The sequence below is a fragment of the Myiozetetes cayanensis genome, unplaced genomic scaffold, assembly GCF_022539395.1.
Source record: "Myiozetetes cayanensis isolate MyiCay16 unplaced genomic scaffold, myiCay2020 scf12, whole genome shotgun sequence".
NCBI classification, from domain to species: domain Eukaryota; kingdom Metazoa; phylum Chordata; class Aves; order Passeriformes; family Tyrannidae; genus Myiozetetes; species Myiozetetes cayanensis.
Genome location: NW_026086826.1, coordinates 8,055,229 through 8,068,327, shown reverse-complemented (window position 1 = coordinate 8,068,327; position 13,099 = coordinate 8,055,229). Strand labels below are relative to the sequence as shown.

The 13,099-nt window shown below is 46.1% G+C and overlaps 2 protein-coding genes across 3 annotated transcripts; both read left to right on the top strand.

Annotated features, from left to right (window-relative positions):
* Positions 1 to 261: 261 nt before the first annotated feature.
* On the top strand, positions 262 to 9,270 carry TXNDC12 (thioredoxin domain containing 12). The gene is made up of 7 exons (XM_050306876.1): positions 262 to 461; positions 2,411 to 2,471; positions 6,684 to 6,736; positions 7,120 to 7,193; positions 7,754 to 7,823; positions 7,913 to 7,996; positions 8,414 to 9,270. Exons 1-7 carry the CDS (start codon positions 371 to 373, stop codon positions 8,491 to 8,493), a joined length of 513 nt encoding a protein of 170 aa, XP_050162833.1. The 5' UTR covers positions 262 to 370; the 3' UTR covers positions 8,494 to 9,270.
* On the top strand, positions 2,478 to 7,772 carry KTI12 (KTI12 chromatin associated homolog). Of its 2 annotated transcripts, XR_007627734.1 has the most exons (4): positions 2,478 to 5,166; positions 6,684 to 6,736; positions 7,120 to 7,193; positions 7,754 to 7,772. XR_007627734.1 is itself a non-coding variant. In XM_050306871.1 (1 exon), exon 1 carries the CDS (start codon positions 3,945 to 3,947, stop codon positions 4,665 to 4,667), a length of 723 nt encoding a protein of 240 aa, XP_050162828.1. In that variant the 5' UTR covers positions 2,478 to 3,944; the 3' UTR covers positions 4,668 to 6,491. The 2 variants fall into 2 exon arrangements, 1 of the variants encoding a protein (XP_050162828.1); XM_050306871.1 differs by lacking the exons at positions 6,684 to 6,736; positions 7,120 to 7,193; positions 7,754 to 7,772 and having other exon boundaries at positions 2,478 to 6,491.
* Positions 9,271 to 13,099: the final 3,829 nt, after the last annotated feature.

Below are 13,099 nucleotides of genomic sequence, written 5' to 3'. Positions count from 1 at the left end.
GCTGGGCAACTCCGGAGAGCAGTGCGATAAAAGAGTTTATTTGGGAAGGAGAAAATACAAGCGGATCGCCATACACACACACTCCTCCCGCTGCCTGCTCCCACAGGGATAACCCTGGACTTATCCGGGGCAATAACCCAGCTCCGCGTACCCCGCCGCATCCCCTCCCGCTGGGTGCCTCCCCCGGCACCCCCCAGCCCAGCGGCGAAGGCTGCGCACCGCCCACATCCGCCTCACATCACTTCCTGGGCTTTAAAAAAACGGGGAAGGAAAAAAAAAAAAAAGGAAAGGAAAAAAAAACCCCGCCGGGTCCTGTGCTGTGCGGAGCTGTGGGGCCGTCCCCGGTGGCTCCGCTGCCCGCGCCGACACCATGAAGGCTCAGTCCGCGGCCGCCTCTGTCCTCTGCCTGTGCCTGGTGCTGGCGGCCTCCGCCGCCTCCTCCGAGGGAGGGCTCGGAAAGGGTCAGGAAAACGCTTTCTTCGGGCTTTCCTCAACTCGTATCCCCGCCGCGGGCGCGGGTCCGGTCCCTCAGCCCGGGGGCGGGGGGACACAGCGCGGGTCTGGGGGCTGGAGGTGAGGGGGGTTTGCACTGTCCCTGCCATCGTGGTTCTGTCCGGCTGAGCCCCGTTTCGAAGCGCTCCGCGGAGCCCTGCGGGGCAGCCCCTCGATGCCCGCCCAGCTCCTGGCAGGCGATGAATGGCGCTTCCCTCCGCCCTCGGCTTCCCTTGCCCTCGGTGACCGCTCCTCACCCCTCTCTTGGCTCACCGAGGCTCCTTGACTAATTACCGTGTCTAATAGCCGGGTTTAGCCGGGGCCTGAGCTTCACCCCAGGTGGTGGCTTTGCCTAAGAGGCAAATCTCCTCCTCAGGACCGGTAGTAACCAATTCGATCAATGACAGCCAAGCTCTGTGGTGTGGATCCCAGCCAGCCATCCTCCTTTAATTCCCCAGATGACTTTCATTCAAAAGAAACAGTCCGTAGTGTGTTGTGTAATTGTTTTAAAAACATACTGAAGCTTGCTACAAATAGGATTTTGGTTTAAGTATAGAAAAGCTTTCAAAAAGGGTTTCCCAGCTAGAACAATAAAAGGCTTTCCCTAATCTAACATTTTGGCCTGTGACTGAAATAGCTGACGTGTCAATATTCTCGGTAAACACGACTTCTGCTAATCCTATTGGCTTTTGCTTGGGTACGTTGAGCTTGTCCAAAAGTAGCCCTGTGTCCAAAGCTGCCCGAGCAGCTGGGGTGTGATTGGATGTGGACAGGGCATCCCCACCTCCCTGCGAGCTCATCTGTTTGATGTGTTGCGTCATATGTGTTCACATTGGTTCATATCAGGAGGGAAGATCAGGTAATACACTGTGCCAACTGTCCACACCTCCCGGATACTGAATTAAGGTGCCACGAGGATTTGCTGACTCTGTTTTAGGCTTTCTCCAGCTTCTTTGCCATAGTTGTCTACAGTGTCCACTTTCCCCTGTGTCAGCACTGGGCAGTCTGGGGCTCTGACCTCTGGGTAGCTCCTGAAATCTGCTCCCCTCAGCACCCTGGGGGTTGCTGACTAATCCAAACTCTCAGCGATGGGAAGTGGCAAGCCGAGGCTGATGTCTGATCATCCAGTGCACTAATTGTTAATTACTGGAGCCATAAGACCTCTGAGGAGGTCTTCCAAGGGAGTTCCCCTTCGAACAGTTCCCGGATCTCCTTCATCTCCGCTCTCCAGGTGGCTTTTGGCCATGTGCTTTGTTGGCTACTAAAAATTCCCAACCCTGGCAGTCCCTGGTTTGCAGCTGTTAAACATACACTGACTCACTCTTGTGTCAATTGACTCAACAAGACTTGTTATCTGGATATGGGATAAAATATTTCCTGTCATTCAGTCATTCTATCGTTCAGAAATCTGTGTAGTGGTGTTCTTTCTTACTCTTCAATTATCAGCAGCAGCAATAATTAGCATAATAGTTTTAGAGCAATTAATGATCATTATGTTGGCCTAGGAATTTTTAAGTTTTGCTTTAGTTCACATTCAGTGGGATTTAGGAAGCCAAATGCTGACATGTTTAATTTGTCACTCATCAGTTAATAAATGTTCGTAGATTGAAGAAGAATGGAGAATAATCAGAAGGCCCTTCAGTTTTAATATCCATTTGGGGAATTTTGATGTCGTTTGCATATAGATATAAATATTCATTAGCATGGTATGGTTTTTTGTTAATTAATTTCAGTGGGATTCCTCATACGACTCTGTGGGTTGTAAGTATTTGCAGAAGTCTTTCCGGAACTGGGATTGTAGCTGGCTTTAAAAAAAGAATATAAAATAAGCTGAAAATACTCTTGAGGGTTGGACTGTTTTCCTCTGTTAGCTGACATGCTAAATTATGCAGCATTTATAAACCCTTCTCTCTGGCAGGTTTTGGAGATCATATTCATTGGAGAACACTAGAAGATGGGAAGAAAGAGGCAGCAGCCAGGTATGTTTGCTAGTTTTAAATACAGAAAAGTGTCTTTAAAAGCATTCGCAAAGGTTCTGTATCAGTCCTAAATTTATCCACAGAAAAGAGTCATTGTTAACAAAAATGAGGATGGTTTAGGAGACTTCAGATCCCTACAGCTTATTAGAGAGAAAATACAGAGTTTTGATATCTTTGCTGAGGCACCACTTGGGTTTAATCACTGCAGTCTAATTAAATCATTGAAGCCCTAGCATGTCTTTGAAATGAGAATAAAATAATTATTTCCCATAGTAAAGAAAGATATGGTTCTCAAACCCACAAATGAATGTGTAAATAGTGCTCAGTCCCCTTGAATTCAGCAGTGCTGAGAGCTTCCCTAAAATTCCTTGTGCCTATATAGATGAGGCCTCAGCCTGAGATATTTTGTTCCAATCTGCAGGAAAAAGTCTGGAAGTTTCAAACTAGTGAACTGATAGAACCTGATTTGGTTAAGCTTAAACTCTAAAAATAACAGACTCTAAAAATAACAGTCTCTAAAAAGGTAAAACATTATATTTTCACATTTTTTCTCCTCAGAATTTCTTGTTTCTTGTTAAAATGTGAGCAGGAAAATGGTATGCTTTTAAATTTATAACCTAGATCTGACAATGCTGACATGAGCAGAAATTCCTCTTGCCTTCCAGGTTTGCTGTTTGAGTTCAGCTCTCAAACTGATACATTACTCTAATGTAGATACCAAATTAACCCAGATGGTACAGTTCAGAGGTCTTAAAAGTTTCTAAAACTGGATATTTTTGAAAAAAGTATATTATTTCAGTATTTACAGGTATAATTGGAGCATTACTTTGCAGTGAAGCAGAGGAAGCTTCAAAATGAGACAGAGGGGGGCTGGAGGGATGGGGAGCTGTGAGCTCTCAGGCTTAGGCAGGATGAGCATTCCTGCTCAAGGAGACTCTGCAGGAAGGGGTGGGTGTAATCCACACCCTCTCGCTGTCGGAATTACAGACCCATTCACTCATTTGAGTTCAGCAGCATTTGAGCGTTACTGAAGGACTGGGAGAAAGCACTAATAACAAAGCAAATATAAACCTAAGAAGTAGACTTGTTTTCCTAAGTCTGACCTTAGGTCAGGAGGAGATGAGAAATAATAAGATGCACCAGAGCCAGTGGGCTGGGAAGTTTCAAGACTTCAGTTCGATAAACTGCGAAGCGTGGATGCGTCGGGGGATGCTGGAGGCGTCTCGTTTTTGAGTTCCCTGCGGACGAGCGCAGGGATCGAGCGTTCCTACAGCTCGCACGGTCGCGTTTCTAAGCCGGACGCCTGTCAGGACGGTGTCCCGGTGCCGGAGGCGGGGGCTCGGCGGTTCCGCACGCCCGAAGGGGCGGAGCAGCCCGCACGGCGGTGTTGCCACCCGGAGCGGGGGGTGCTCTCGCCGTGTGTGTGACCGGCGGAAGCAGTTCCCGCCCGTCCGGGTGGGTGGCGGCGCGGCGATGCCGCTGGTGGTGCTGTGCGGGCGGCCCGGCAGCGGCAAGAGCCGGCGGGCGGCGGAGCTGCGGGCGGCGCTGGGCGGCCCCGAGCGCGCCGCGCACGTCGTGTCCGAGGCGGAGGGCGGGCGGGCGGCGCTGCGGGCCGAGGTGGAGCGGCGGCTGAGCCGGCGGGACGTGGTGATCGTGGACGCGGGCAACGAGCTGCGGAGCATCCGCTACGAGCTGTACTGCGCGGCGCGGCAGGCGGGCACGGCCCGCTGCCTCCTGCACTGCGCCGGCGGCGGGGGCGGCCCCGACGAGCCGCCCTTCGAGGAGCCCGACCCGGCGTGCCGCTGGGACCGGCCGCTGTTCACGGTGAGCGGGGAGGAGCCGCTGCCGCTGGGCGACATCCGCGCCGCGCTGTTCGAGAGCGCCCCGCCGCCCCCGCACCGCTCCACCCGCGCCCAGCCCCTGCAGTCCGGGGAGTTCCTGCACCGCCTGGACCGCGTCACGCAGGACGTGCTGGCCGCGGTGATGGCCGCGCAGAGCGGCGGGGCGCTGCCCGGAGACACGGTCCGCGTCCCCGGCCTGGCCGAGGGGCTGGTGCTGAGCCGGCCCGTGAGCCTGGCCGAGCTGAGCCGGCTGCGCAGGCAGTTCATCAGCTACACCAAGATGCAGCCCAGCGATGAGAACATGTCCCAGCTGGCCAGCATGTTCCTGCAGTACCTGAGCCGCAGCATCCAGTGAACCGGTGGCAGCGGCCGTGGTCGTCGAAGTACTTGCGACAGTAAGAACACACCTTCCAGAAGAGCCTGGATCCCCACCCGTCGTGTTTCGGATAGTTGGCAGGAGCAGTTCTGGGTGCCGCATCCCTGCAGCAGCCGAGCAGACTATTTCTGAGACAATCTGTAGGGGTGCATTTCCCCACACCCCTGAATTCTCCCCATCAGGAAGGAGAGCAACTGTTGCATCCCCAAGCAAGTGAAGTCTCCTGTGGAGACATAAACCTCAGTAATAAAGTAGTGTGTGAATATGAAAGCCCAAAAGGTGATGACTGTGTCTTCAATAAGAAGATTGGTTTTCCAGGGCTGCCTCCAGATAACGTCAAACGGCAGAAGAGACTTCAGGTCCAGAATTAGAACAGGCTGTGTTTTAGGATGTGACTGTTTCAAAAAATCTGACTGAACCCGAGGGAGATTTGCAGCTCTGCACTGCAAAAGGATGCAGGCTTAGCAAACTCAAACAGGTTTATCAATAAAATGTGTGCCTTAAATGGACTAAACAATTAATCTGCAGGACTATTTTATTGAAATAACTTGCCATGTCTTTTCTCTGCAAGGTCATCATTAAACACCTTTAAAAACACTAATTGTTTAAGAATGAGTGCTCTCATAGGAAAAACAAGCTAAAATTGCAGTGTCTGTTCTTGCTGAAACTCGTAGGTCCATACCCGATGGGATGGTAGCTTAGTTTTGCATTTAGTTTCCAATAATTGGGGGTTTGCTATAACACAGGTACAGTTTGTATAAACTTCTCACTTTCTGGTGGATGCTTCACCCCTCATTCTCATAAATTGTTGTTTTAGTTTTAATTGTATGTATAGTGCTCCCTGAGAGGGAATAGTCCAATCTGTCACACCGACTGCTGGGGGATTTATGCATTGCAAAACTGAGAAATGACTACAAAAATGTTTTGATGTAAATAAGTTTGTCTTACCAGTCAAAGGAGAGAGAATAAAGCTGAGAAAACACATTCATTATTTCAAACCTCTGTGAGTTCTCACTAAGAATTGGTATTGCAAGGCTGTGAGCACTTATATTTAAAATCTGCTTTGAAAATCTCTCTTAAAAAAAAAAAAAAAAATTTTGCAGTACTGATTGCCAGATGATTGAACTCTTTCGACGTGAACCACTGGTCCTTGATAAGAACAGTGTGTATTTTCCGGACGTAAATTGGCCTCTCCTCAGGAAAGAGGTGAAACAATTTGCGACTCTGTAGAAACAATGAAGAAAAATGTGGTTTTTCATCTTCAGGGAGAGGACACTGGATGCAATGCAAGCTCTACTAGGGCAATGTGTATTCTTGGTCCTTAGTGCAAACAGAGCCCAGTGTGAAGGTGATGACATATTGGTTAATTATAAAGGGCCAACTTCTCTTTGAATGACTCTAAATGTTAATGGCTTCCTCTCCACCCTTTCCTGGTTCTAAAGATCATAACTGAACGCTGCTGAGTAGAGATTTCCTTTCGTATCTATTTACAGCTAAAGGGTTGCTGGGTTTGATGGTTGCTCAGTGGGGGTCTTGGTCACAGGAGGTGACTGAAACATGTGGGCTGTAATGGGGAGGAGAATGGATGGGTGGCTGTCATCCACTGCATTGCCATAAGCAGCCACAAAAATCCATCCTGAGATCTCTCAAGCAGCTGGTGTCACTAACACCATTTCCAGTAATCCAGTAAAAAAAACCCCATGAGCAGTTGTGTATCTGAGGAACCTAAACTAATAAGAGCAAGTCTTCCAAAGACAATCTTCTCTATGTGAGCAGTTACAATAAAGTGTTATATGACATGTTTTAAGATTGGGAAAACTTTTTGCAAGCCAACCTTAGAACTCAGCAGAATCTCTTTACATCTCACTTATTTTCTGTACATTGAGCCTTTGAGGAAGCCCTGACTGTTAAAATGTACATGTAAAAGAATTTGATTTAGAGGCTTTCTGGAAGCTTTCTTTGACAGTTTTCTTCCTTCCTTTTTTTTTTTTTTAGTGGTTTGCCTCTTATGGTTATCATTCACAAGTCCTGGTGTGGAGCTTGCAAAGGTAAGTGTAGTTAATACTAGAGCTTGCTGAAATTTCTAATGAACCTTTGCATGCAAATCACGTAGCCGTGAGAAACATGAGCTTTGCATTCAAAATGTAGCTGATGGTAACTGTATTTCATCAAGACAGGCATAATATGGCACTGCCATCGCAAACAAACAAGCTGGGGTCATGGCTGAGCTTAAAGGATGAGGCAGTTGAGCGAGAATACTGGTTTACATGAGTTTGATACACACATTCCATTTACTCACTGCTTACAGTAAAGTACCAGCTTTCCGGAGGGAGAGATGAAGTGGAGATTTTGATACTGCTTGAAAATCTGAAATGTTTTCCGCTGTTTTTACATACCTCTTTATTTTTATTTCCCCCTCCCTTTTAATTAGCTTTAAAGCCAAAGTTTGCTGAATCCAAGGAGATCTCTGAACTTGCCCATAATTTTGTTATGGTCAACCTTGAGGTAGGCTGCTTTCTGATCTGTGTCCATGTTACTACCTGGTAATTAAGCATTTGGAATCCAACTTAACTGGTTCCATCCTGTTTGGTGTGCATCCTAAATCCTGCACTCCTGAATAGGCATTCAGGATTGATTGATGCAGCTCATTGTTTTAAAAAGACTTTTCTTCAGTCTGGTTATTTTAATTGTGTTTATAAACCTGGCTCTCTGCCACTGTCTCTTTAACAATTTGTATCTTGTGTGATTCTGTTGCTGCAATAAAGGAATTTATGTTTATTCTCTCATTACCTATCAAACATTCCTACACCAAAGTGGGGTGTGTAATGCAAATTAACAGGACAGAAAAAATATTATTATTTTCACAGAGGATACTTGTTTAGGTAAAAATAACATACTTTCCTTTGAGAGTGGAAGATCCTGCAGTTACTTGGCACCTGTTCAAGATGTTAATTGCTCAGGGTAAAAGGAATCTGAAGGCAATAACTTGTTTCTTTAAAAAGCAGTGTTGTGTTTTGTTAGATACCTTGCTAATACATTCATTCTCTTCTGTCTTGCCTTGGTAGGATGACGAAGAGCCCAAGGATGAAGCCTTTAGTCCTGATGGAAGTTATATTCCCAGAATCCTTTTCATGGGTAGGGCATCCACAGCTCTTGTGTCCACTCTCGGGACTGGGTTCTTATTGTTACCACCTGCATTTCCTGATGGGTTTCTTGTTTCATAGATCCCAGTGGAAAAGTCCATCCAGAAATCATAAATGAGAGAGGAAACCCCAGCTACAAGTATTTCTATACCAATGCTGACCAAGGTATGTGCAAAGTAGTTGAACCTCATTTTTAGTGAATTAGTTTTAGTTTAGTGGAGAAAAATGATGGTGCTTTACAGCATAACTGGGAGCTGTTAGCTACAGTGTGAGTGAGTGGTTCTCTAACACCTGAGGAACCGTATTCAGAATCATAATTCACCTTATGTCTGTAGGACCTGAACTTTGTCTCCAGTTGTGGCATGGAAAAGCATGGAATTTGCATGATCCAGCTACACATAGTTGAGGAAATGATGCAGGACTGTAGATGTTTTTTGTTTGGTTGTTGTTTTTTTTTCCCCCACAGATTAATTTGTAGATGTACATTCTATAACTGTTGTTTTAAAATGCTTTCATTACCAGTCCACCTTGATGTTTTCATCGTGGGATTAATAGTTGGTGTCTTCTTGTCTAATCTTTCAGTTGTCCAAGGGATGAAGGAGGCCCAGGAGAAGCTGACAGGTGATGCTTTCAAACAAAAGCACCTGGGAGATGAACTATAATGGATACACTAAATGATGCTTTTTCACTGCTTCAAAACTCTAAAAGGAAACGATTGAACAGACCGAGAATGTAGTTGCACTGAAGGGACATAATTCTCCTGTCAACAATGTTAGGGTAAACCCTGTTTGGAGTTCACACACATGCATCAGTCACAGTGTTTTCTCCTCCTGCCTGGAAGTTTGCACTGTGATGGTTATTTGCAACTAGGTAATGTGCAAACACGTCCCTTTGTGTGTTTGAGCAGCCACTAATATTTGGTGTTAAAAGGGAGGTGTGTAGGGAAGAACATTATTTGAGGGCAAACAGTGTGATTGGAAAAATTCGGAGCAGCCAACATTTTGACACCTAATCAGGGTCGAATCCCTCTTTTCTCACTGGTATTATGTGATCCCATTGTTTTTACTGGGCATTACCATGAAAGGGGCATCTTCCTAGGCCAGGTATTTTCTAGATATCCCAAAACACAAATTCTGCCAGTAAACCCAGTAGAATACATTTCATGAATGTCCAAGTAGCATGTGAAATTATCAGCTCTGCAAATGTATTTTTGTGTAAAACTGTGTGATTCACTTTTATTTGCCTTGGGACAGAAATTTAACTTTTTCCTTAGGCACTCACCTTTTGATTGTTCCATCAAGTGAGGGTGGGTTATGTTGAAGCTTTATGGGGTTTCCCCTTTTATTCTTTGAATGTTTTCTGGCGAATGCCTTGCCATCACATTGTACTGTATTTTTGTACCAGGGTGGAAAAAAAAAATAAACCTTTTTAAAGATAAACATGCAGAGAGTGTTTTGTGATAAAGAGCATAACTTTCTGTTCTTAAGCGGGAGGGGATATGTTTTTGTTTCTGTTGACTGTCACAGCTGAAGAAGATTCCTTGTCATTACAACTCAACCATTCTTACACTGCCTATGCTGTCAAGGACAAGGTGATACCTAGTGTTTATCTACTAGAACTGAAAAGGAAAACAGAAGGGAAAAAATCACCTCTCAACCTAGTGGGGACACTTTTCCTAAGGCAGCCCAGGATGCAGTTGGCTTCTTTGCCACACAGGTGTATTGCTGGCTCATGGTCAGCTTGTTCTCCACCTGGACTCCCATATTTTTCTCTGGAAAGCTGTTTTCCAGACTCCTGTTGCACAAGTTATTCCTCTCCAGGTGAAGGACTTTGCATTTCCCTTTCTTTAAGTTCCTGACAACCCTCCCTGCCCGTTTCCCCAGCCTGTTCAGATCCTTTTGAATAGCAACACAACCATCTGGTTATCAACTACTCTTCCCCAGCTTTGTTTCACTGCCAGTTCGCTCAGAGTGGGCTCTGTCAGTTCATCCAGGTGGTTAATGAAGGTCTTTCAGTCCAGCCAAGGGTACTACATTGATGATAAGCCCCTTTCAGCCCAGCAGTTCTGTCAGTTTTCCATCCACTTCGCTGCCCACTTATTTAGGTTGTACTTCATCAGTTTGTCTGTGAGGATGCTTTGGGAGACAGTGTAGAAAGCCATAATAAAGCCAAAATAAACTACATCTGCTGCTCTCCCCTCATCCACCAAATTAGTCATCTAAAGCAGAAATTCCTGTCCCAAAGGCACTTACTGTAACTTCCCGTAACAAACACAGAGAACATTTTCCACAGATATTTTTTGAAGAGCTATCTGAGGACCTTAAGTGGAGAAAATTGTATATATAATAAACCCAACTTGTCTACTGAGTCCATTTTTACTGTTCAGTAGCATTAAGAATTTTACTTTGCATCCCAGTCCGCCTGGTGTCTGATTTTAGAGACCAAAACTCAATTGGCCACTGAAAGATGAGGACTCGGTGGAAATAATGAGATTGTTGCACATCACAATTACCCTGGTCAGCTACTGAAAGTTATTCTACAGGCTTCATCCTCTGCTTCTCTTGCAATAAATTGATGACGGAATTGAACTCGGTAACTATTCTCAAGTTGTATCAGCCTTCAAAGTAAACCTATGTAAGTCCTAAAACAGGATTTGTGTTTTGCAAAAGTTGTCTTCCCCCCCCCCCCCGAAGCTGTATCAGTTGACCTAATAAAAAATAGGACCTGTCTGATGCTCATTCATTTATAGCCTTAGATTGCCACGATTAAAAAAGCCATCTCTGTGGCTTTCTTTACTTGCCACCAGGGGGAGGACTCTGCGTTATCATCTCGGATAGGATTCAACAAATCATCCTTCAAAATCCAATCTCTAGTGCACAATAGCAGGCTGCAGCTCTGCGATTCTCCATGCACAGCTTTGCAGTGGCTCTGCTCCTGTCTTATCTCTGCAGTGAAATTACAGTCCGTGAGATGTACATCAGCTGTCCCTTTCTTTGCAAAACACACTGATGTCAGAAGCAACGTGGTCTCAAAGTAATTTTTAAAAAGTTCTTCACCCAGAGACAGATGTGGGCACTGTGCTTCATCCTCTGCATTTAGGACCTGATTCAAAATTACTCTCCTTCGTGTCTTCTCTCACACAGCTCCTCTCCTTCAGCACTTTACGCCTTCCAGACTTGCTACTTTGGAAGGAAAAAAAAACACTCCATGATCCTTTTTCCTTTGTTATGTGGCTGCCTACTTTCCCACTAATCCTCTCTGCCCTCTGTATGTTCAGCCATGGTGAGCAGGCACAGCTTCCCCACCCTCCCTTCCACTTGCTCTTTCCTAGACTTTGCTTTCGTCCTGTGTAGCAAGATGGAGCCCTTGGCACTTGCTGGCCTGCTCAGCGTTTAGCTGGGGTCTCAGCAGAACATGACACGTGTGCTGCCACAGCTTGGTTGCTAGGGACAGCTAGTGAACTCCTGGAAAAGCTGTTTCACATCTCTGGATTGCAGGGTGAACTTAGTCTGTTAGTGAAATATTTTTCTCTTTCCAGCTTTGTACCTGGACATTTTAGTTGCTCACTCCTACTGCAGATTCTTTAAACCCTTCTTCTTTTTCGTCTAGATCAGGTTGGCATTTTCTTCTGTGCAGAGGGATCCATCCAGCAGGTGCTTTATATATGTTGTGTGACTTTATGCACACAAGCAAGTCCCCAGGGCTTAGAGGAGCTGCTTGCAGGTCAGTGTTTGCTGTAGTTGTGTTTAATTATACACTGCAGCAGCTCAGCACCGCACAGTAACTAAGGCTTCAGATTAGTTTGCCCCCATCAGCTTTGTTTCATTTGCTGCCCATCTGTGGGTGACTTGCAGTAGACCTGCATACTTACATAACTTCTTCAGATGCATCCTAGAAATCCCCATGGATTCTCAGCTTCTCCTCCTGTGAGGCAACAACAAAACCCGAAGACACTTCAAAATTCTTAGTACAGAGCCAGGGAACTGCCAGGCCAAATCCATCTCAAGTAAACAAACATGCTGTCAGTCCCCTTTTTCCCAGAAACAACCCACAGAGGAAAAAAAAAAACCACCAAAGTTAATTAGGGAGTGCCTGGATTGCAGCTGGCCATATGGCTGCCTGGGAGCAGAGGTTGCTTTGTGCACCTGAGGCTGAACAGGCTCTAAGGAAGAGACTCGAGAAACCTTTCCTTTGCCATGTTTAGCAGCAGGGAACAAAAGTACAACAACCAAGGATGCCAGCACGGCCAGAGTGTCCTGTCTGTCATCCTGGCATGCTGAATTTAGGAATCATCTACTTCAAATGCAATTTTGTCCCTGTGGCTGTCTGCCTGCCATCGTATCCAGCCTGTATCCAACTGCTAATGAGCTTCATTCACCATCCTCACTTGGAGCTCATGTAATGAATAGCTCTGAAGTGAAGTATTATTAAACCCCTATGAATACAAGGTCCTATATCCTTGGAGGTGATGAAACTTCTCTTAGCTTTTGGCAAGAGGATTTGCATTTGCATTATGCCGTGGTGTTTCTTTGCAGCTGACCCAGTGTTACGCCTGATGGGGTTTGCCCAACCAGGAAAACCACCTCAGGGCTGTTCCTTGACAACTGTGCTATAGGTGGATCAAAACCTGAGACCTAAGGACAGAGGTTCAGAAAGCACTAAAGGTGGAATTACACTGAGTAGAGCTCTATCCAGAGAGTGGATGAAAAGGGAAACTTTACTGAAAATCCACGCTCTTTTCAAAGACAGCAAAGCCAAAGATGAAGTGTCTCTAAATGGTTGCACGCCCCTTCCAGACAGTTGTGTAAGTTGCCTTTGGCACTGACTGCATAGGGGAGGTTGCTGCCTCGAGGGAACCAGGAAACAATTAATGAAGGTCTGTCAAAATAGTAAAAGTCACTTTGTCTCGACACTACTTGGCATATTAACTCAATCCCACTTTCCTCCATGAAGAAACAGGTGCTGATTTGTTAAGCAGTTAGTCAAATAAACTCAGTTTGCTTTTCCTTTCCAAGTTTGTCCAGAGCAAGGAGTGGCTGTGCACAGTTCCCAGGCCTGCCATTGTCCCAGGAGCACCACTCCTGCCAGGGCTGGTGATTCACCCCTGCAGTGCCAGCCTGGTGTCAGCAGAGCAGGAGGAATCTCCACTGGCAACTCCCAGCCAGCTCCTGTGACCTGTCACAGGCACTGGGGACAGGACTTGAGTGATCCTCTCTAGGCTGTGAAAAATGTCATGGCACAATTTTGTGATGGCTAAATCTGCAGAAG

Bases quoted from the DNA above. Each gene is read 5' to 3' on its own strand.
- TXNDC12 (XM_050306876.1), top strand. From the start codon at position 371: ATGAAGGCTCAGTCCGCGGCCGCCTCTGTCCTCTGCCTGTGCCTGGTG. The intron at 462-2,410 runs GTCAGGAAAACG...TCTCTCTGGCAG, and splicing joins CGAGGGAGGGCTCGGAAAGG to GTTTTGGAGATCATATTCAT. The intron at 7,997-8,413 runs GTATGTGCAAAG...CTAATCTTTCAG, and splicing joins CTATACCAATGCTGACCAAG to TTGTCCAAGGGATGAAGGAG.
- KTI12 (XM_050306871.1), top strand. From the start codon at position 3,945: ATGCCGCTGGTGGTGCTGTGCGGGCGGCCCGGCAGCGGCAAGAGCCGG.